Source organism: Chiloscyllium plagiosum, chromosome 5, assembly GCF_004010195.1.
Source record: "Chiloscyllium plagiosum isolate BGI_BamShark_2017 chromosome 5, ASM401019v2, whole genome shotgun sequence".
NCBI classification, from domain to species: Eukaryota; Metazoa; Chordata; class Chondrichthyes; order Orectolobiformes; family Hemiscylliidae; genus Chiloscyllium; species Chiloscyllium plagiosum.
The window spans coordinates 44,848,313-44,873,718 of NC_057714.1; the positions used below are offsets into that span (position 1 = coordinate 44,848,313).

General features: G+C 40.4%; 1 protein-coding gene across 2 annotated transcripts in view; it reads right to left on the reverse strand.

The window, feature by feature from the left end:
* Positions 1 to 25,406, reverse strand: part of gabbr2 (gamma-aminobutyric acid (GABA) B receptor, 2) — a 968,870-nt gene that overhangs the window by 78,417 nt on the left and 865,047 nt on the right. For both annotated transcript variants that reach the window (XM_043689956.1, XM_043689957.1), the window contains exon 13: positions 19,861 to 19,983. In XM_043689956.1, the coding sequence (XP_043545891.1) occupies positions 19,861 to 19,983 (123 nt within the window). The remainder of the gene's footprint in view (positions 1 to 19,860; positions 19,984 to 25,406) is intronic.

Below are 25,406 nucleotides of genomic sequence, written 5' to 3' on the forward strand. Positions count from 1 at the left end.
AGATCACAGCCAGATAATTGCGGTCTCAGTACCGAACAAAGATATACTTGCCTTAGATGGGGTGAAATGACTATTTTCCAGATTGATTACTGAGATGAAAGAATTTGTCCTATGAAGTCAAGTTGAGTAAATGGGCCAATCTGTCTGGAGTTTTGAAGAATGAAAGGTGATCTAGGGGAATCATGTAAGGTTCTAAGAGGTTTTGACAGGATAGGTGCTGATGTTCCTGTTGGAGGGTCTGGAACACAAATTTGAAAGGAAGTATTTTCACTCAGAGGTTTGTGAATCTTTGGGGGATACCCAATATCCAGATGACCAAATTTTGGGATTCCAAAACAAAGGAGTATGGTGACCTGCAGTAAGGTGGAATTGATCAGTTATAACCATAAAGTGGATGAGGCTTAATATACAGGTTCATCTAATCTTGCTCATATCTTGAATCCTTATTCTAATTTTCTATGAGCCACCATAAAAATACACATAATTCATCCAGAAATTCCTGAAGACTGATCAGTGCAATGTAAATACTATGTGGTGGAAGTCATTTATCACCTTAGCCAATTGATGATTCTGTGCCAAGTGTCACGGATAGTGTCATTTAAATATTTGGGCTGAATATCTTGTGTCTGCAAAGGAAGACTTTATAGCGGCTGCTCAAAGGAGGAGCCTGAAGAGCAGAATGTTGACAAGAGGTGCTGAATAGTGTGTCAAAAGGGATCAGTGCTACAACATAAGGAAGCTGCAAAAAGCTATTGATATGTTAAGTGGGTGGACAGAGATCTTGCAAATGGAACATAAATATGTGAAAATTTGAAACTGTCTATGTTGGCAGAAAGAATAAATGGTGAGAGATTGCGGAATCCTAAGATGCAGAGAGATCTGGGCATCATGGCGCATGAATTGCAAAAGGCTAGTAAGCAGGTACAGCAAGTAATTCGGAAAGCTAATAGAATGTTATCATTTATAGGGAAGGAAATTGAATTAAAAAGTAGGGAGTTTATGTTTCAGTTATACAGGGCACTGGTGAGATTACATCTGGAGTACTGTGTACAATATTAGTCTCCTGACTTAAGGAAGGGTATAAATGCATTGGAAATATTTCAGAGAAGGTTTACCAGACTAATACCTGAAATGGGTGGCGTGCCATGTAAGGACAGGTCAGACAAGCTGGGCTTATACCTGCTGTAGTTTAGAAGAGTAAGAGGTGACTTGATTGAAACATAAGATTGTGAGGAATCTAGATAAGCTGGATATGAAAAGATGTTTCCTCTTCTGGGAAAATCTAGAACTAGGAGTTACTGGTTAATCATAATAGATTGTCCATTTGAGCCAGAGATGAGGTGAAAATTTTCTCTAATGAATTCTTAGAAACTCTCCTCCTGAGAAGGCAGTGGAAATAGAGTCTGACTATGTTTAAGGTAGAGGTGGATAATGTCACGTTAAGGATCAGATATTATGAGGTAGTTGGGATTGTGGATTTGAGCTTACAATTAAATCAGCTAAGATCTTGTGGATATTTTATGCAAGGGAGCAAACATTGATGGGCTCATGTCATAGAACAAAACTTTTGATTCTGTTTCCATGGAGCAAAACCAGGAAATATCTTAAGTGGAATTTTTTGCTCACCCCGAGATGTATCTGAAAGCTTGGGGGAGACATTTAATCTGACAGGAAGCTCCAGATGGTAACCCTGCCACTTTCCCCCAATAATTTCAATAACTCTGCTTTGCAAAGATTTGTGGATGGACTTCCAATCCCACTGTCAATTGAGGCCCTTCAGTGAACAAGTTGCTGTGAAGGCAAACCTTGGCGCTTTTGTTTATAAACTCCCAAGATGCAGGGATGTGGATGAAATTCCTTCTTCAAAAGGCAATCAGTGCTTGATAGAGGGACTCAGTATCAGGAAGCTTGGGGCGAGGGAGAGGTGGAGGAGTGACTCAGAGCCACTTCCTGCACTTGCATTCAACCTTCCTCCTTCTCCTATGACCTCTCATTTCATAAGTTCATCCAACCCTTTCTCAACTGTAGGTTTGCCTGTGAAATTCCCAGCATCACCTTTCCAACACCCTAGCACCTTCCTTAAACTGTCCTCCATCTTAAGGTGATGCAGTTGAGGTTTAGACTTGCTCAGTCACCACCATCCCAAAACCGTCTAAACTTTTCCTATCTATGTACCTATCCAAATGACTTTTAAAGATTGAAATTATACTCGCCTCTACCACTTTCTCTGGCACCTTGGTCCATATAAGCATAACCTTTTGTGCGAAAAAGTTGTCTCTCGGATCCCTTTCAAATCTCACCTTAAATCTAGTTTTGCACTGTCCTAACCTGGGGAAAAAACCTTGAATCTTCAGCCTTTCATGATTTTATAAATCTCTATGTAGTGAACCCTCAGCCTCCTACGCTCTAGGGAAGAAAGTCCCAGCATATCCTGCCTTTCCTCCTTCTCCCATCGAGATCTCCACTCTGACCTCCCCACATTGTTGAATCCACCCTCACTGATCTGGTCCTGGACTCAGGGATTTTGAATCTGGGGACTGTAACTCCAGTCCTGGCCACGGTGTTACTGGTACCGTAGGGTCTACAGAGCTGCCAATCACCACTGCTCTGAAGTGTTACTTCTTCCTAAGTGTGGGGTCCATATCTACCCTTGAAGAGGGAAATTGCACAAGCTGAAAAGTGCTTACACTGGGAGCCTGATTGTACATAGCAGCTTAAAAGTTTAATTCAGCTTCAATTGATAATGCCTGTAATCTCCAAACCATCATGGGAAACAGAAGCAATGTAAGGATGTCATTACTTATTTGTCAAGTCTAATCCTAAAAAGCATTATCATCTTCAAACACATTGCACATGAAAATTCAATAAGGATGAAAGTCTGGAGAATTATTATAACATCTCAGTATAACAGAGTTTTAAGAAGATATTTGTTCAAGTTTTTGCGAATGTAAATATCTCACATTTACAGGGTTTTAACATCAATACAGTCAGTCTTCATACAGCTTTGATTATGGCAACAGAGTTAATGACAATTTAGGGAAGATATAGAGCAAACCATGGTGCAATTGAGGAAACTGTTGCAATTTCTTTGAATAATTAATTTATGACCCTGTTTGCCTTTACACTATTCCTATAGAATCATAAAGCATAGAATGGTTACAGCACAGAAAGGCAATTCAGTCTGTTGAGTCCACCTGGTGTTCCTCAGGAACAATTCACCAAGAGCCAATCAACTTGCTTTTCCTCAATGCCCTGTACATTTTTCCTTTTCAGATAATGTTTTAATTCACTTTTGAATGCCTCAATTGCATCTGCTTCCATCACACTCTCAAGCAGTGTGTTCCAGATCCTAACCAGCTGCTGCATACTAGTACCTTATTAGTAAAGATGCTCACCAAATGCATATCTACAAGTTTTAATTTCAAATCTCATGATTACATGTATTAATTTGGCAGATTTCAGTTGAATACATACATTGGTGAAGTTTACGCATACTATTTAATGTTATAATCTATTTAACTGCCAACGAAGTTCAAAATCTTAAGTCATTTTATATGTTAACTGATTTAAAATAAGTAGCTAATCAGCAATGTTTAAATAAACTTGATATGAACATATTCTGTGTTTGTATATTGTGAATGGGCCATTCTACTCTTTTAAAGTTTCCAGTTAATAACATGCAAGTTTCCTGTAAAATAATTCACTTGCTCTTTCCTTCATCCACAGCCTTAACTATGCCCTCCCTCCAAACTGAAGAAATGTGGCTGTATTATGTATTATCTATGAATGCATGGCAGCAGGTTACTAGTGCTTGTCTGGCAGCAACTCCCAAATTTGCAACCAGAGCGTGGACATGAGCAATGGATGCATGGGAAACCAGTACTTCCAAGATGTCTCCTTGATCATTCATTTTCCCAACTTGGACGTACATTATTGCACTGCCATTTATGCTTGAAAGCTTGGAACCTCTATTCAATCATATTTACGAGGGCACATTCAAACAGATGAACTGCAGCAGTCCAGGAAGAAGGCCAACCAGCATCTGCTCAAAGGAAACTGGGATTGCGAAACAAATACAATTGTCAATGGCACCACATTCCATAAATTAGCTTCTTTTTCAGAGAAGTAAGTGATTAGAAATTCCTTTGTCTTTAAGGCACACAGCTTACATGTACTGAAGGAAACACCTGGGGTTGCATTGATTTTTCTGAGGCTGTCCCTTTTGCATCTGGTGAAATATTTCATGGGCAGAGTATGATCATTATTTCTTTTTTTTTAACTTGCTGCATAGATCAGAATAGGCAACAGGACTTGGGATGATGCCAGGAATCAACCCTCAACAAATGTACTTCATTCCACCACAGGAGCTCAAAGTGAATTTTGGACTCTTCCATGATCTTTTCCCTGTCCTCTGTTTGTGACTCTGGGCCACCCGGACGAACCAACCCAACCAACCTGTAGCACAGCATTTCAACTCCCCCTCCCACTCCACCGAGGATATGCAGGTCATTGGACTCATCCACCGCCAAACCACAACAACCCGACGGTCGGAGGAGGAGCGTCTTATCTTCCGACTGGGAACCCTCCAACCGCAGGGGATGAACTTGGACTTCACCAGTTTCTTCATCCCCCCTCCCCCCACCTTGTCTCAGCCGGATCCCTCCAGCCCGGCACCGCCTTCCTGACCTGCAGTCTTCTTCTTGACCTCTCCGCCTCCATCCTACTCCGACCTATCACCCTCACCTTGACCTCTTTCCACCTATCACATTTCCAACGCCCCTCCTCCAAGTCCCTCCTCCCTACCTTTTATCTTCTCCTGCTGAACACTCTCTGCTCATTCCTGAAGAAGGGCCTGTGCCCGAAACGTCGAATCTCCTGTTCCCTGGATGCTGCCTGACCTGCTGTGCTGTTCCAGCAATAAAGTTTCAACTTTGATCTCCAGCATCTGCAGACCTCACTTTCTCCTCTGTTTGTGACCAGCAAGTTCCACTCCTGAATTTTGCAGATTTTAAGTAATCCGTATTGCTTTGCATCCATTTATTAACACATTTGATTTCCATCCAGTAATCTAAGTTTATTTGTATTTTTCTTGGTTCCTTTTGGCCCTTCTCTCCCATTCTCTCCTCCTGCTGTTATCAATTATAGCACCCTTCATACCTCTCCTTTTGTCTCCCCCAACTGTGTGCAATTGTCTTATTTCTGCAGCTGCTATTTTCCCAGATTTTAGTATCTCTTGATCAAGCCTTCAGATTTTCTGTGTCTCTCTTGATACTCTCCATAGGGTCTCTGAGACACCCATCATAGCCTCTGAGAAAGAAGTATGCAATCCTTAAATGCATTTGCGTTTCATCTCTCCACCATCTGCTTAAAATTAATCTCAAAACCATGCTTCTGGTCACTTCTCCTGGCACCTTTTTCTTTAGCCTGGCATACACTTTAAAAAAAAATTATGTTTCTATCACCGAAGTTGTTCAAAAATATTTTTAATTTCTTCATAATCTGTAAGTGTTGCACTTCAACATTGTTAAACCCACATTTCACTATGATGTAATGATAAAATTATTTTTAATAGCAACTGAAAGTAATTTTAATTCATTTATTATTTGTTTATAAAATATATTTATAAGTGCACTGTGCAAGCTATTAAAGCTTATGGATGTGAATTCCTAGTTAAACTCCTGTCTGCAACATGATTCACTGTTCTGCAGTTTGAACATCCCTTTCCCAACACATAGTATTAGAAGTGGCGGCATGATGGCTCAGTAGTTAACACTACTGCCTCACGGTGCTAGGGACATGGGTTCAATCTGGCTGCGTGGAACTTGCACTTTCTCATTGTGTCTACGTGGGTTCCCTCCTGGTGCTCTGATTTCCTCCCACAGTCCAAAGATGTGCAGGCCATGTGTATTGGCCATGCTAAATTGCCCATAGTGTTAGGTACATTTGTCAGAGGGAAATGGATCTGGGTAGATTATTCCCTGGAGGATCAGTGTGTACTTGTTGGGCTGATTGGCCTGTTTCCACACTGTAGATAATCTAATCTAAGTCAGCAGCAGAAATTGTGTTGACTTTGAGACAGCCAGCTATGGTAAGCAACAGCAAGGTAAAATCAGAACATCAGTCTGGAATTCTGTACTATTGGGTGAGTCAAGATAGGTTTGAATTGTTCAGTCATAGAATCTTAGAAATTTTACAGCAGAAAGACATCAATCAAACTGCCCAACATGTCTGTGCCATCTTAAAGAGAAACCTCATCCCACTTCTTCTGTGGAGATTAAAAGCAATGTGAGATAGAATTGGAGCTTCTTCCAGTTTCAATGGCAAAATCATATGATAACCACCGAGTTGAACAAAAAATCTCAACAATAAAAGTAGCACCTCCAATCATTGCTGAGAAAACAGGACTAGCAAGCAATATTGCAAGGTAGACTACACTGAAGCCGGCAAAGACAGATTGGAAGACTATTGAAAGACTTGAAGATCCACTTTGAATCCTTTACTAACATTACTTCAGAATGGTATGTATTTAACTTCAGAGATCAGGAGGAAAAAATAAAATAATTGCAGAAGAGTTAGCAGAAAGATCAATGGCAGAATGTAAATATTGTGCTGGACATGACACAAAAGGAAAATAAATATGTTCAGAATGGGAATTAATGCTCAAATTGACAGAAGTTAAATCATGTTCCTTTCAAGAGTTTCACTAGATAGATATAAGGAAAGCCTGTAAGGATGACTGCTGGAATGATGTTAGATAATGATTCTAATGAATCACTCCAAACATAGACACATTGACATTACCCATTCTAAATGTGATAAATGGCTTGTGATCAATGGAATGATAACTGCAGAAGGAGAGCTTCAGGTACATGTGAATAAACAAATAAACAATAACGCTACATATGATGTCATGAGATTTGCAGACTTGTGTCAATTGATTTTTGATAGTAATCCATTTATATCAGTTAGGTAAATATACACATACAAGAATAAATTTGGAATGTTTCACTGGTCACTGACTGGTGAACAAATCCTAAAAAATTACAAAGATGTTTTCACAGATCTTGGATGTCTTGCTGGTGACTATCCACTTAAAATAGGTGATTATGAAACCAACTCACATCTGCTGAGGAGAGTTTCAGCTGCACTTAGGTCTATGCTGAAACATAAGGAATTGTAGATCAAACAACAATAAGGGATAAATAATATTGCAGCAGTGGAAGAATCGTCAAAATTGGGAATGCATAGATCCAAAGGAGCTCAACCAAAGCTTTAAGGAGATCTCACACTCGCATGCCAACAATTGAAGAAATTTTGCGACAACTCAATGAAGGAAATGATGATGAAACCAGTAGTTCACGGACTACATTCTGGATGTCATTTTGGAGATACAGATAGTTGTGCATGCTGTTTGGGCATTTCCATACTATCATTGTAGACAGCATAGTTAGTGATCTTCCCTGACAGGAAGTGACCTTGGATGATCTGCTAGTTTGTGGATATGGAGATATATGGAAGAAATTACTGCACAGCACAATCAGGGAAATTATGATGCGGTGAGGCATGACTTAGGATGTGTGGCTTGGAAAAGTAGACTCCAAGGCAAGAGTGTAAATGATATGTGGAGCTTGTTCAAGGAGCAACTATTGAGTGTCCTTGATAATTATGTACCTGTCAGGCAGGGAGGAAAGGGTCGTGCGAGGGAGCCGTGGTTTAATAAGGAATTGGAATCCCTTGTTAAATGGAAGAGGGCGGCCTATCTCAAGATGAGACGTGAAGGTTCAATTGGGGCGATTGAGAGTTATAGGGTAGCCAGGAAGGACCTGAAGAGAGAGCTAAAAGCAGCAAGGAGGGGACACGAAAGGTCCTTAGTAGATAGGATTAGGGAAAACCCTAAGGCTTTCTATAGGTATGTTAGGAATAAAAGAATGACTAGGGTAGGAATAGGTCCAGTCAAGGATAGTAGGGGGAAGTTGCGTGTGGAGGCAGAAGAGATTGCGGAGACACTGAATGAATACTTTTCTTCAGTATTCACTCAGGAACAGGGCATTGTTGTCGATGAGAATACTGAGGCACAAATAAGTAGAATGGATGGCTTTGAGGTATGTACAGAAGCAGGTCGTGCCTCACAAACCTTATTGAATTCTTTGAAAAGGTGACGAAGGAGGTTGATGAGGGGATAGCGGTAGATGTGGTATATATGGATTTTAGTAAGGCGTTTGATAAGGTTCCCCATGGTAGGCTACTGCAGAAAATACGGAGATATGGCATTGAGGGTGAGTTGGAGGTTTGGATTAGGAATTGGCTGGATGGAAGAAGACAGAGGGTAGTAGTTGATGGCAAAGTTTCTTCATGGAGTGCCGTTACTAGCGGTGTTCCGCAAGGATCTGTTTTGGGACCATTGCTGTTTGTCATTTTTATAAATGACCTGGAAGAGGGGTTAGAAGGTTGGGTGAGCAAGTTTGTGGATGATACGAAAGTCGGAGGAGTTGTTGACAGTGAGGAAGGATGTGGCAGGTTACAGCAGGATATAGAGAAGCTGCAGAGCTGGGCAGAAAGGTGGCTAATGGAATTCAATGTAGCTAAGTGTGATGTGATTCACTTTGGGAAGAATAACAAAAAGATGGGGTACTGGGCTAATGGTCGGATACTTGGTAGTGTGGATGAGCAGAGGGATCTTGGTGTCCATGTACACAGATCTCTGAAAGTTGCCACCCAGGTAAATAGTGCGGTGAGGAAGGCATATGGCGTACTGGCTTTTATTGGTAGAGGAATTGAGTTCCGGAGTCCTGTGGTCATGATGCAGTTGTATAAGACTCTGGTGCGGCCGCATCTGGAATATTGTGTGCAGTTTTGGTTGCCATACTATAGGAAGGATGTGGAGGCACTGGAACGGGTGCAGAGGAGGTTTACCAGGATGTTGCCTGGTATGGAAGGAAGATCGTATGAGGAAAGACTGAGACACTTGGGGCTGTTTTCATTAGAGAAAAGAAGGTTTAGGGGTGACTTGATTGAGGTGTACAAGATGATTAGGGGTTTAGATAGGGTCGACAGTGAGAATCTTTTTCCACGTATGGAGTCAGCTATTACGAGGGGGCATAGCTTTAAATTAAGGGGGGGTAGATATAGGACTGAAGTTAGGGGTAGGTTCTTCACTCAGCGAGTCGTAAGTTCATGGAATGCCCTGCCAGCAGCAGTGGTGGACTCTCCCTCTTTATGGGCATTTAAGCGGGCATTGGATAGGTATATGGAGGATAGTGGGTTAGTATAGGTTAGGTGGGCTTGGATCGGCGCAACATCGAGGGCCAAAGGGCCTGTACTGCGCTGTATTCTTCTATGTTCTATGTTCTATAATTGAGTGAGGTTGCTAGAAAAAACAACCAGAGGAACCTGGAGCAGAACAAGAAAAAGTTGCATTTGAAAATACCTGAAGTTAAGTATACTGAACAACCTGGAGTTGTTCATATGCAACAACAGAAAGACTTCACTTTGAACTTAATAAGGCAAGCTGTATTAGAGATGCAATGATCAGTTGCTGTGATTGAAAGCAGTGCAACGAGTTATTGGAAATTTGTGTATTATCTAGCAAAGTTCTTGTCTAAGTTGTCATTAGAGTGTGAAATTCCACACACGCTTACTACGAAGGTGTTTTTGGGGTGCAGAACAAGAAGCAGATTTTACGTACAACAAACAGCTGTGAGTGCTGAGATGCTACAATGTCAATGATAAAATAGGTAAAAACAATGACTGCTGATGCTGGAAACCAGAGTCTAGATTAGAGTGGTGCTGGAAAAGCACAGCAGTTCAGGCAGCATCCGAGGAGCAATAAAATCGAATTTTCAGGCAAAAGCCCTTCATCAGGAATACAGGAATGATAAAATAACCTTGCAGTTTGATACAACAAAGTAAGACTTGGATCAACTCTCGTGTAGCAAGAAAGACCAGTTGCAATGCATCCAGCGTGGTAACACAAACAGAATGATGTTCATTTTCCAATCCCAGGCAATATCACCCAAGAAACAAACAAATACCAAATGAGGAGACAAGAATAAAGCACATGTATATCATCAGAAGACTTGAATGCTTTAAAGATTATGTTGCACTGCATGAGAAGATATGGAAGCAAGTGGGACAGACTGAAAGAAACAAACTTTTTTAAAATTTATGAGTGATAATTTTCTTTACAGATCATGTGTATTGAGTAACTTGTTGCAGCAAATGACAGTGCTTGCCAACTTTTTGTTTATTTTTAACGAAATGGAAGGTGTTTAGGGAAATGCACTTGTAAGGACACTACACTTGTCACAGTCATGCAAAATCTATGGTAGGTGCTTTCAGTTTAAACAAAGAAACTATCACAACCAATATATGAATATTACTGATATTTATAATATAAAAAGGAATGTTTGGGCATTAGTGAGGGAGGAGTTTGGCAATGCGATATGTGACACGTGCCAGAGTAGACAGGCTGCAATAGAGCAGTAACGGCTTTGTGAATAAAGAACAGTTAAAAAGGACTACCACTTTTGGAGCTCAAGGGTATAGTCATTGGAGAACAGTGTATTTCATTCATAATAGTTACTTAGCGTTGTCAATGAAATTTGCAACATTGAGAATATAATGATTCAGTAAGCTACTTGAATGTCAGCAATCAGCAAAGCATATTATTTGAATTTTGTCAGAAGTCCAAAGTATATTGGTATAAAATGATGCTGATGCACTATTTTTACCTGCGGAATCGGGTAAAAGTTGGGACTGGTCTCAGAAGGGTATCCTCTTTAGCTGAATTCTCTAGGATCATAAAATACGCTTGTGGAATTATTTTAATTTGCTTTTTTAGCAATACTGCATAGAAATGTCAGCATTCCAGCTGTCCAATAATATTCCTGCCCCTAGACAGCTGGTTCATTTTTACTTTCACTGATTCCTCACTTTAATCAGCTCCCAAACACCATACAATAAAATAGAACAACGATCAAGCAGGCATGCCTTGGTCAATACTTCATAACTCTCTCTGCCAGGTTGTAGATAACCTGCCAGTTTAGCAGAATAATTATCAAATTCTGCTTTGAAAAACATCCTAGGAGAGTTTTTCCCTGCTGTGATTAGTCATTTTGCTCCTTTTATTCTCCTTCGTACAGAAATTTTCAAGAGGTTCTTTTTAATTCTTGTTGCAGCTGTCCTCCTCTGCCACTGGACTCCCTCAGGAAATGATTTATAGGCCTCATTACTACAATATCTTCTGCATCCCCAGTCATATGTCACTGAAATCAATGTGAATTTAGTTGCATGAAGAAGATTTCCCCCAACAGCCAGCCAGTTCTAAGAAAAATGCCTATGGGAATATCGCGGCATTGTATCTAACTCAGGTGTGTGTTGTTCAACATTGACAGATTTTGTCCTTACAACATGTTATTTGATAGTTGCACAATACTACAGGGCCTAAGTTATTTCCATTATATGTTGAATCTCATGCCACAAATAAGGTTTAAAAATTATTTACTGTTATTTGATTCGGAAGTTACTGGTGCACTGGGAGCACGTGCTAGAACACAGAGCAACAAACCCAAACAATCAGACAAAGGAAAACACATCCAGAAACCCTAGCCACTCTCCTCTACATCAAAGACATCTTGGAAATGACTGCCAGACTACTCAGACCCCTTGGCATCATGGTAGCCCACAAACCCACCAACACACTAAAACAGCAGCTAGTGAACTTGAAAGACCCTATGCAGACAATGAGCCAAACTAATGTCATTTGAAAAATACTGTGCAAGGACTGTAACAAACAGTACATTGGATAAACAGGCAGAAAACTAGCCACCAGGATGCATGAACACCAACTAACCACAAAAAGACATGACCCTTTCTCACTCATATCCTCACATACTGAGGAGGAAGGACACCACTTCAACTGGGACAATAACATCCATCCTAGGACAAGACAAATAAAGACATGCACGAGAATTCCTAGAAGCATGGCATTCCAACCAGAACGCTATCAACAAACACATTGAGTTAGACTCCATCTACCACCCCCTGAGAAACGGAATAGGCAGTGACTTCACCACAGGAAATAACATCACAACAGGAAATGACCACCAACCCAAAGAAACCCAAACATATAAATAGAAAGTAGGAATTTTCAGCATTGCTTCACATGAGGTCCACTGAAGATGTTACATAGTAAGATAACAAAACACCTGGAAATGACCCTTTCAGCTCAGCAAGCAAGCCTACATCCAGAACACAGAGTTCACAGACTCATTCAAAATTAAACCTTGTGTCTCAATGTCATATTGATGGAGAGCTACACATATAAAGTAAGCCCCCAGAATCTGCTCATTGGTCTGAAAAGGAACAATTTGGAATGAATATCTCACTGAGAGTCACTAATAGATTTGTCATCACAATCAGTAATTGGGTCAGAAATGCGCTAAATGTAGGTTGGCAGTGGCTCTGAAGATTTCTGTTTTTGACTTTCTCAATTTAACCCATCTATATCACTCTGTCACCTTCTTATTCTCTGTTCTGAACTTACTTTTCGTCATAGCTTTATGTCATCAGTAAAATTAACAACCATATCTTTTCCCTCTTCACCTAAATCATTTATATAAATTATAAAATATTGAAGCTGCAGCACTGATCGCTGTGGCACACCACTCATTACATTTTGTCAACCAAAAAAATGACTCACTTTCTGTTAGCTAGCCAATCTTCCATCCTAATAAGTACCTAGCCATTATATCATGAGCCTTAGTTTTCTGCAGTAACCTTAATGTGGCGCCTTATCCAATCCAAATCTAAGTACAGTACATGTTCTTTATTCACAGCAAATATGACCCCCTCAAAGAACTCCAACTAACTTGGCCAAACATGATTTAACTAAAACGTTGTTGATTACCTGATTAACATGAACTCTTTTCAAGTATCCTGAAATAACATTTTAATTATGGCTTTCAATATGATTTCTATGACAGAAGTAAAGCTAACTGGCCTGTAGTTTCCTACTTTATGTCTCCTTTCCATTTTGAAAAAAAGGATTCCAATTCACATTTATAAACAGAATGGAACCATCCAATTGACTATTCCAGTTGATGTGCTAATTAAAATGATTACCACTATAACTTTGTCCGGCTCCCATTACTTTTTTTTATACTGCATCTTACTCTATGGTTCCTATTAAGTATACCATTCCCACAAGTGGCTTCTTGCCTTTATTGTTTCTCAACACTACTGAACAGCTTCTCTATCTTAGTTTCCTGAAATTGGGTCATCCCTCTCTATTGTGCTAATGTCATCATTAATTAAGAGGCCTGTCCTTCCACATTTTCTTAGCTTCCTGTCCTTCCAAACTGCCATGTACCTTCAATATTCAGGTCTCAATCTCCATAAGACCATAAGACCATAAGACATAGGAGCGGAAGTAAGGCCATTTGGCCCATCGAGTCCACTCCGCCATTCAATCATGGCTGATGAGCATTTCAACTCCACTTACCCGCATTTTCCCCGTAGCCCTTAATTCCTTGTGACATCAAGAATTTATCAATTTCTGCCTTGAAGACATTTAGCGTCCCAGCCTCCAATGCACTCTGTGGCAATGAATTCCACAGGCCCACCATTCTCTGGCTGAAGAAATGCCTCCGCATGTCTGTTCTGAATTTACCCCCTCTAATTCTAAGGCTGTATCCATGGGTCCTAGTCTCCTCACCTAACGGAAACAATTTCCTAGCGTCCACCCTCTCCAAGCCATGTATTATCTTGTAAGTTTCTATTAGATCTCCCCTTAATCTTCTAAACTCCAATGAATACAATCCCAGGATCCTCAGCCGATCCATTCCAGGGATCATCCGTGTGAATCTCCGCTGGACACGCTCCAGTGCCAGTATGTCCTTCCTGAGGTGTGGGGACCAAAACTGGACACAGTACTCCAAATGGGGCCTAACCAGAGCTTTATAAAGTCTCAGTAGCACAACGGTGCTCTTATATTCCAACCCTCTTGAGATAATTGACAACATTGCATTCACTTTCTTAATCACAGACTCAACCTGCATGTTTACCTTTAGAAAATCCTCAACTAGCACTCCCAGATCCCTCTGTACTTTAGCTTTACGAATTCTCTCACCGTTTAGAAAGTAGTCCATGCCTATGACTCAGCCAGTCTCAGCCTATGCAGCCTCTCCTTCTAACTTAAACCCTCCAATCCTGGCAACATCCTGGTTAATCTTTTCTGAACCCTCTCCAGCTTAACAATGTTCTTCCTATAATCAGGCAAGCAGAGCTGGACTCAGTACTCCAGAAGAGGCCTCACCAGTGCCCTGTATAACCTCAACATGACATCCTATACGCAAAGGTCTGAGCAATGAAGGCTAGCATGCTAAGTGCCTTCTTAACCACCCTGTCTACATGTGACACAAACTTCAATTAATTATGTACCTGAACCCTCTAGGTCTCTCTGTTCTGCAACAATAGTTGGGATATTATTAAACTGCAGAAGGTTCAGAAGAGAGTTACCAGGATGTTGCCTGGTGTGGAAGATTTGAGTTACAAAGAAAGGCTACATAGGGTTGGACGTTTTCAACTGGAGCATACAAAGTGACATATAGAAGTTTATAAAATAATGAGAGGTATAAATAGGATTAATAGTAATTGTCTTTTCTCGAGGATGGGGGATTTCAAGACTGGGGGCAGATTTTTAAGATGAGAGGAGAGAGATTTTAAAAAGGCATGAGAGGCAACTTGTTTACACAGAGGGTGGTTCACGTGTGGAATGAATTTCCTGAGGAAATGGTGGATGCGGGTACAATTACACCCTCACCTTGCTTAGCAGCCTCCCGTGTGGCACCTTATCAAAGGCCTTTTGGAAGTCTAGGTAGACCACATCCACTGGGTTTCCCCGGTCTAACCTACTTGTCACCTCTTCAAAGAACTCCAACAGGTTTGTCAGGCACGACCTCCCCTTACTAAATCCATGTTGACTTGTTCTAATCCGACCCTTTCTTTCATCATTCCGCCATACCTCGGTAATTACTATCAGAGCAAACCTTTTTGTGTTAAACAATAAATCCCTGCATCGTTCACCAAAACAGATACTCTCACATCTGTGGGTATTGCATTTCGATTTGATTTGGGGTCACAAACTGATGGACATATTGCAGATTACCAGTTCAGCTGATGGAAGCTGTGAGAGTCACGGGGCTTGATCACTGGAGAACTATCAGGCCACACCGAGTCCTGTTGAAATGGCAGTGAAGAATAGAACAAAATCTTGCAGAGGTGACAGATGCCAGATGCTGGTGTTCTCACTTTACTGGAACAGCCTGGCTAGACCTTAGCATTTTTTGGAGCATTGGAACCATTTCTTGATATTATGTGGAATTAATCAAATTATCTCAAGACAGATACTGGATTATTCCACTTTGTACATTTGGCTGAAAATGGTTGGAAATGCCTTGGTCTTATCTTTTGTATTAATGTGCTGGTGTTCCCCATGAGAATATTTGTGGACCCTCCTCCTTTGCTTAATTGTCTAATTCATGACTTGATGCAGACAAGGCTTTTACTTGATCCTTTGTATCTGGAAATTTATTAACTCTATCTTATTTCCTGCTACTTTCACAATGTAGAGTGCGTATCATCTTTTACTATAGCTTCACTTTTTTTAATAATGAAACTACTGCTTATAGGTCACAACACTACATGGCCAGTTTGAGCTTCTAGATCTGTTCTGAATTTGTCCATTAGTCATGATGGAACTGTCAGGCAACTCACTGTGGGGCCTCAGTTTGAAAACAGAACTTGTTCTGCACATGGTTAGTGTAGTTGTCATTCCTGTTTAAATGTTATGGAAGATATATCCATGTCAGATTGGTGAGGATGAGCCTGACTAAGGGTTGTCCTTTTGCTGGTTCTCTCAACATCTGTTGCAGGTCCAGTCTGGTAGATAGGTTGGCTGGTTCAGTCAGTAGTGGTGTTACTGAACCACTCTTGATTTTGTAGGCTGAAGTCCTCCATCCAGAGTTCTTTCCCTTTCCTAATCTTAGTACTCTTCCAAGTGGTGGTCAACTGATCCAGCAACTGAGGTTATGGAGAGGCTGCTATTTAGCAAGAAGTTTTTTTTGTCATCATGTGAGCAAAATAAATACAGAGAATTTACAGACTCTTTCCAACTGAATGCCCCTCTGCTGCCACCTCCAGTAGATATTCCCTGCTGATGGGGTTGAACTTAGGCTGGAGACTAAGCATTCTTAGACAATGGGGGCTGAGATGTACAAATTTGTGAGTAGGACTTTGTCAGGCTGTTGTTTAACTAGTTCTGTGGTATAGCTTCACCGCCTTTGGCAGACATTCCTAGTTGTTACTGAGGAGCAGTTTGCATGGCTGACTGGGCTGGGTATGCCTTTGCTGCTTCTAGTACCCGATTAGTGCTTAGTGGTCTGGCCTGTTTGATTTTCGTTATAGATTTTATGTTACAACAGGGTGGCTTGGCTGTTTGAGAGGCAGTTAAGTGTAAACCAGTATCTTCACAGGGAGATTTGCTAGTGCTACACGGGAGGCTTTAAACTAGTAAGGGGGGGGTGGGAGCCAAAGTGACCATGAGAAAAGAGGAAAAGCTGAGCTGGTATAGTTAAGGGGAGTAAGTCAAACAGGCAAGACCTTGGCAGAGAATGGGGTGAGATTAATAAACTTAGGACGTGGTTGGAAACATGGGACTGGGATATCATAACTATTATAGAAATGTGGCTCAAGAATGGACAGAACTGACAGATTAATGTTCAGAGGTATAGATACTAGGGATAATTAACATGGCGTTTTGCATGGGAAATCATATCTCATTAACCTGATTGAGTTTTTTTGAAAGAGGTAACAAGATTGATGAAGGCAGAGTGATAGACATTGTCCATGTCAACTTCAGCAAGTTGTTCGACAAGATTGCCCATGGTAGCCTAGTTAGTAAAATTAGATCACATGGAATCCAGGGGGAGATAGCCAATTGGATACAAAATTAGCTTGAAGGTAAGAGACAGAGGGTGGTGGTGGAGGGCAGTTTCTTGGACTGGAGGCCCATGACCAGCAGTGTGCCACAAGGTTCTGTGAAGGGCCAACTGCTTTTCATCATTTATATAAATTATTTGGATGTGAATATAGGAGGTGTGGTTAGTAAATTTACAGATGGCACCAAAATAAGTGTTATAATGGACAGTGAAGAAGATTATCTCAGAGTACAATGGGACCTTGGTTAGATGGGCCAATGTGCTGGGAAGTGGCAGATAGAGCTTAATTTAAATAAATGTGAGGTGTTGCATTTTGATAAGGCAATAAAGGGCAGCAGTTATACAGTTATGGGGAGGGCCCTGGGGAGTGTTGCTGAACAAAGAGACCTAGGAGTGGAGATGCACAGTTCCTTGAAAGTGGAGTTGCAGTTAAATCGAGTGGTGAAGAAGGCATTTGGAATGCTTGCCTTCATTGGTTAGAACAGTGAGTATAGGAAGTTGGGATGTCATGTTGTGGCTGTACAGGATATTGGTGAGGCCACTATTAGAATACAGCACATTTCTGGTTGCCCTTCTATGGGAAAGACGTTGTGAAACTTGAGAGGATGCTGAAAAACTTTACAAGAACTTTACCGGGACTAGACAGTTCGAGTTATAGGGAGAGGCTGAATAGGCTGGGGCTATTTTTTCTGGAGCATTGGAGACATAGGGGTAACCCTAGAGGTTTATAAAATCATGAGGTGCATGGATAGAGTGAATAGCCAAGGTCTTTTTCCTCGGAAGGGGGAGTCCAAAACTAAACGGCATAGGTTTAAGGTGAGAAGGGAAAGATTTAAAACGGACTTGAGGGGTAACTTTCTCACGCAGAAGGTGGTGCATGTATGAATGAGCTGCCAGAGGAAGTGGTTGAGGCTGATATAATTACATTTAGAAGGCATTTGGATGGGTATATGAATAGGAAGGGTTTCGAGGAGTACGGGCCAAATGTTGGCAAATGGGACGAGGTCAGATTTGATGTCTGATTGCTGTGGACAACTTAAAGGATCACTTTAAGTGCTGTATAACTCCATGACTGTATGACACATTGTTGAGGATTTGGAATTACAAATAAATCATGCCAGGAATGAATGCAAGATTTACCTCCTGAAAAGACATTGGTGAACTAATTGTGCTTCAATGATAAACAAGTAATTTTATAACACCAGCTTCTTATTTCAGATTTAATTAATTAACTGAATTGAAATTCCCTAAACATGTCACATCCCAACATTATTCCAGGCTTCTGGATTATTAGCCCAGGAAGATATCCCCTATACTATTATATCCATATATTGAAGCAATGCTACTATCTACAATTACTATCTTTCCATATTCATATGCAGAATGAATACCTCAACTTTATTTATGGTGTTTTATCCATTATGATAGTGGTAAATATGGACTACCAAACTTTAACTTCCAATATCTGTTTTTAATACCAAAATGTTCTTTTAAACAAGAAAGAAACTGAGAACTCTGAAATCTATACTTTCCTCAATTGTTGAAGATACAAATTAAACTGTGGTCTCTCATTAAGAATCCGACACCTCCAAAGATTCATAAGGACTCTTTAACTATGTAATCTTTATTCTCTGTGAGCAAATTACTGCATATGCTGGAATCTGTATTGAAAACAGCAAATGCTGAACCTTTATTCTCCTTGTCTGCACCAGGCACATTCCCTTTTAAACTTAATATCTCTGTGTTTGTGCATTTGATGTTTTTCCTCTGGGGACTTAGATGGTAATAATATTTTTCTTTCTTTCACTCAAGATAACCTGGTTAATTGGCTGCTTCATTTTCTATTATGCAGGAGTGTAAAATCTGCATGTTAAAAAGATATAAAATATTTGTTGCGACAGAGAGCCCGATTTACAAAAGTCAAACTTCAGTACTTGTACTTTCAAACACGATCCCACATAGGGGTGTAACTTTAAAGATCCAACATAAGACATTTCCTGTAGTTATGAACGGCTACTTTATAATGTCCTGCATAATGTTCTGACGTGCACACTACTGACTTGCAAACAAACTCCAGAGTAGAACCTGTTTGCAACCCAGGGACTGCCTACTTCTCAGTGATGTATCCGTATTTTACAACTCTTTTATCCTTTACATTTCTCACTTTCTTATCAAAAAAACATCAGATTTATTTTCCAAAAAGTAATGTAGAGACACGCCTGCAGCTTCCAGCATAGCAAAACCTTTTGACTACCATTCCACATACAACTGAGAACACATCTGTATGATTTAGGATGATATTGCATAATTAGCTAAAGCTGCCTCAGCACTCACTGCTCAACTTCCAGCTTTAGATAAATTGCCCCAATTTAAAACAGAAAGATATTGCAGTTTTCTTTATCAGACGGGTCATTTTCATTTTTTTTATGTTGGCAATTTTCTTCCCACATTAGTGTATTATTTATTTGTAAATACATAATTATGTGCATGTGAATTAAGTAAAGGCTTATAGCTTTTAACTTCAAATTTTTGGCATCTCCCTGTGTTGCACAAACTCGAATTAAAGTTGCAACATGAGAAATCATCTTTCTTTAAATCTCCCACATTTTCTGGAAAAAAGCTTTAATATTAAATTTGTTTTTTCTTTGTTTTTCTTCACTCCTTATTGTGATTAGATATGGATTTAGGATCAGTGACTCATCATCCAACTAGCTTGCCTTCAAAGTAGTTTCTAAATTTTTGTCTATTCTTATTCTGCTTTTAAATCAAATTCTCAACTGTATATACACACACTAAAATGAAACAGATGAGAGCAGTTTTTGATGCAGATTTTAGGATTCCCAGTCAGACCCCGTTAACTGACCTCTAAAGGATAATCTTCCACAGTCCTCCTCAGAGGATCCACAACCTGCCAGCAAATCAGGATGCAGAGATCGATGAGCAACATCCCACCAACAATAATAAGCAGCTTCTGGTCCTTGATGATCTGATGAGACAGAAAGAACAATAAAGTTTCCCAACATTCAAACAAAGATTTTATAAACACTTTTGCCAAGTTTAATGCCAAGACAAGTAATGAGCTTAGTTCAAAGTTCAAACATTGCCAAAGTAACTGAATTAATTTTTTTGTACTTTATGATTTCATGTCATGAAACTTGGAAGAACTGTAAACTGAGAGGATAGTGTGGAACTCTAAAAGGATATTGACAAGTTGGAGGAGATGGCGGAGAGGCGTTAGATGAGGTTTAATGTCGAGAAATGTGAGATGATGGTCTTTAGTAGGAAAAACATTGAAAGACAATAATAAAATAGTGGGTACAATTCTAAAAGGGGTGTGGGAATAGACCTAGTTATATATGTGCACAGATCATTAAAGATAGATGGAGAGCAGTTAAAAAAGCTTACAATGTCCTCAACTTTGTTAATAAGTGAAAAGAGTTCAAGAGCAAGAAAGTGATGTTGAACTTGTATAAGACACTTGTCAGACCTTATTATAGCCTCCACATTATAGGAAAGATGTGCATGGACTAGAAAGAAAAGATGGAGGTTTTCAAATATGTGAGCGGGCTGGATAGAATGGATGGGAAGAAAATGTTTGTTCCTGTAAAAGGAACAAGAATAAGGAAGAAAACTACAAAGAAAGATGGGAAACTAACAACCAAGAAGGAAGGCTGACAAGGGAGGGAGAGGCAATATATGACTGGTGGTGATATCCTGCTGGATGTGGTGGAAATGGTGACCAACGACCCTCTGGATGTAGATGCTGGAGGGATGCTAGGTAAGGACAAAGGGGACCCTATCACTGTTGTGGGAGGAAAGAGAAAGGGTTGAGAGCTGAACTGTGGGAGATTAATCAAAGTTGGCTGAGGGCCCTATCAATTACAGTACTGGGGAATCCTCGTTTGACGAAGGAGGTAGACATTTTGGAGACGCCCTTATCAAAGCTGGCATCATCAGAACAGATGTGACAGAGACAGAGGAACTGGGAGAATGGAATAGGTCTTTACTGGAAGCATAGTCCAGGTAACTGTTGTGGTCAGTTGGTTTGTAGTGGATATTGGCAGTCAGCCCATCCCCAAAAATATAAACAGAGATGTCAAGGAAGGGAAGGGATGTGTCAGAGATGGACTAGGTGAATGTGAGTGGAGGGTGGTCTACTGCATTTCACTCAATCTAATCAACTGCATTCACTGCTCAAAATGTGGTCTATATTGGGGAAATAAAACACAGACTGCATGACAGCTTTGCAGCACACCCATGTTCTGTCCACTAAAAGACCCTGAGCTTCCTGTTCCTTGGCCAACATCTCTGTCTTGGGCTTGCTGCAGTTCTCCAGCGAAGCTCAGCGGAAGTTGGAAGAACAACACCTCATTTTCCTTTTGGGAACTCTACAGCCTTCTGCACTCAATATCTAGTTCAATAACTTTAGGGCTTGAGCACTTTCCCTACACTTTCCCTCACCCCCACACACCAAATCTTGTTGTCCCATGGTCTGCTATTACACACAATCAGACCTATTCCATTCTCCCAGTTCCTCTGTCTCTATCACATCTGTTCTGATTACGTCAGCCACTAGTAGTCCCCAATAGTAGCTATTCATTCTGTTGAGCTGACTGTTATCCACTCCTTCGTCTATCCAACTGTTCTTCTCTCTCTGAGCTCTATCTCTACCTATCCTTCACGCCTTACCCTCGACCCCACCCTGTCTTCTGCATAAAATCCACATTTTCTTGTGGCTACCATCGGGTTTGAAGAAGGGTCACTGTACTTTAGATTAGAGTAGATTAGATTAGATTACTTGCAGTGTGGAAACAGGCCCTTCGGCCCAACAAGTCCACACCGACCCGCCGAAGCGCAACCCACCCATTCCCCTACATTTACCCCTTTTACCTAACACTACGGGCAATTTAGCATGGCCAATTCACCTGACCTGCACATCTTTGGACTGTGGGAGGAAACCGGAGCACCCGGAGGAAACCCACGCAGACACGGGGAGAATGTGCAAACTCCACACAGTCAGTCGCCTGAGTCGGGATTTGAACCCGGGTCTCTGGCACAGTGCTAACCACTGTGCCACCGTGCCACCCACAAATGTTAGCTCTGATTTCTCTCCGTAGATGCTGCCGACCTGCTGAATTTTTCCAGCAATTTCTGTTTTGGTGGCAAAAGAAATAAGTATGCTATGAGCAAAAGCTTTCACAAAGTGATTGGCTCAGCTAGGGAATGTCCTGCTCGGTGACAGAGTGACTCAGTGGTTAGCACTGCTGCCTCATAGTGCCAGAGACCCTGGTTCAATTCCACCCGGGGGCGGCTGTCCTGTGTGGAATTTGCACATTCCCCTCATGTCTGCATGAAATTCGTCCTGGTGCTCTGTGTCCCCCTGCCACCACCCCACATACCCACACAGTCCAAAGATATGCAGGTAAGGTGGATTGGCCAAGGTAAATACAGGGTTACAGGGATAGCATTGGTTTGGGTGGGAAGCTCTTTGGAAGTTCTGTGTGAACTCAATGGGCCAAATGGTTGGCTTCCATATTGTAGGGATTCTATGAAAGTTTGGTTGAGGCAAATTGAATTGAAACTTTGAAGAGAGCATTGGATAATGAGTTGGATAGAAATAGTGTGCAAGATTATGTGGGAAAAGCTGGAGATTAGCACCAGGTAATAATCTTCATTTGAAAAGCCAGTGCAGGCACAATGGGCACATGGCCTTTTACTCTGCTGTACCAGTTCTGTGATTCTACAACCATAATATCTGACAAATGTGACATTGCACACTGTTATAACAATTCTATGATTCCTTAACCATAATATCTGGTAATTGCAACATTGCACACTGTTATATAAAACATCCTTATTCTGTCAGTTGCCCCATGTTAGCCTTAGCGTATTTGGAACACACTATCCTCAGAATCAAGCAGGCTCAGGACTGGAGTGGATATTATGACTGACACACAGTACACAGGAGGAGATGCATTGCTGGAGGTGCTGTCTCTCATTAAACTGAAGTGCTGTCTGTTCTCTCAGATTAAAGATCCATATCTTACTGTTGTTAACAGCATTTCATAGAGTACAAATTAGTTCTCTGTTTTTCTACATTCCATCAGACTTACAGTTCAAAAATTACTTCATTGTCTGTGAAGTATTTTTATGTCATCCTGTGGTCATAAAAGGAACTTTAAACACAAGCTCTTACTTTTATTGGAACTGATATAAGCCCTTCCTTCTCACAATATTCGATGCATAATGGAAAAGTATTTAATATATCCAATTGCACAGCTCAGGTTACCATCCATACATCATGTTTATTTAAAGCAAAATATCAAACAGTATCAAAACATCAAGGGAGATCCAGATATCGCAATTTATAGCCTTTAATTTCCACCACAGCTTATGAAACAAACTCTTTGCTTGCTTTCCTGATAGGGTCCTGGACCAGCTATTACACAAAATCAAAAGGTTCTCTCCTCAAAACATTTACTATTCCTTTTTTATGTCACAGTTCTTTTAAATCAAGTGAGGGATGGGCCAGACCATCTGCTAACTATTTTTTGCATTCTTTTATATCACATAGTTTAACATATTTTAACGTAAATATTTTTTTAGCTCGCATAGTTAATATCTGTTGATCTATTTTGGCCTGATCAGTGAGGAGCTAGCATGTGATTTCCATTCTCCCCATGATACTTTGTGTTTAACTTTGTGGCAGACATAAACAGGTCTACCATTAAATGAAAGAATTGGATGACACATTCACTAAATAAGAGGGAATCAAACATTGTACATTGTGTTCTTTCCCATTCTAATTTCTACTGAAGGAATTTGCATTTTGGAATGAGGCAAACATGAGCTGAACAGGTTGTTGTTGCACAGATTTGCGATTGCAAATCATGAGTAGACAAATGCGTGCTCAGAAATGTAGAGTTCAACAAGCAAATGATTTATGATGTGTCAAGAATAAAAAGGCAACCTGAATATAAAGCACCTGGGAATTACTATTCAGTGCACTCATAACCACTGCTGCACTTACATTCTCTACTGCACCAAATATTCAAACTCCTACAGGTGATACAGTAGGAACGCTAGTTTTCAGTATCCAACAATATCAATTGTACAATCAAGAGACAGAGTAGTTTAATGATTTTTGATGAATGCCTCAAAATGGTAGCAGCTGAAGTTTTTTATATTCTAGCTGAATCTTCCAAATTTAAATTTTTATATCTCAAGTCATAAATCTTTCACGTTTATGTCAGAACAGTTGACTTTAGCAAGGCCATAAAGTAAGTGATATCAGAACATGATCAGACAGGGTCTGCTCACTTTGCCTTCCTAATATTTTTAATTAAAGAAAATGTAGGTGGGTTATAAAATGTGCGTCTGATCACTGACAGACAATACCGACCTGAAATGAACAGTTTAAATCTACCACAAACCTTTTCTGTGTTCCAGGCCATGGAACCAAATTTTAGCCTTGCATCAACTGCTGCATGTGCCCAGCAAGTAAGTTCTGTGAAAATCATAGCAAGTGCTACCATCCCACTGGTCCTGCCACAGTTCATTGTGTCACTGAGTTCCACCCTCATTTACACTAATGATTCCACCTTGATGCCCTCCAAATCCAATGTCAAGCATAACAGTTTTCAGGGCCTATGTTGCAATCCATAGCTTATTCAGCTGCACAACTAATAACTGAAATAAGCTATTTAATCTCAGGACTTGTGCCAACAATTAGTTACAGCATGGTTAATCTGTATTTTACATGTCTTGGTTTCCTTACCTGAATCACAAAAATGTTAACATTTAAGTTCAGTGCATAATAGGGAAGGCATGTGGAATGTTGGCCTTTATTTCAAAAGGAATGAAATATAAATGTTGGGAAGTTTTGCTAAAGCTATATAAGGCATTGGTCAGACCACAGCTGGAATACTTTGAATCGTTTTGGGTCCCTTATCTATGTAAAGATATACTAGCACTGGAGGCAGTCCAGAGAAATTTCACTAGGCTGTTACCAGGTTAGGAGGAACTTATGTGAAGAGATTGGGTAGATTGAGCCTGTACTCATTGGAATATAGAAAAGTGCAAGGCAGTCTTATTGAAACATACAAGATTCTTAGAGGACTTGGCTGGGTAGATATGGAAAGGTTGTTTCCCCATGTGGGAGAGTCCAGGACCAGAGGGCATAATCTCAGAATAAGGTGTCACACACTTAAGACAAAGATGAGGAAAAATTTCTTCTTGGAGAGAATACTCAACCAATAGAATTCTTTACTACAGAGGGCTGTAGAGTCTGGGTCATTAAGTATATTCAAGGCTGAGATAGGCAGATTTTTTAATCGGGCAGACAATCGAGGGTTAATGGGGATAGGGCATGAAAGAGGATTAATAGGTCAGCCATGATCTTACTTGATG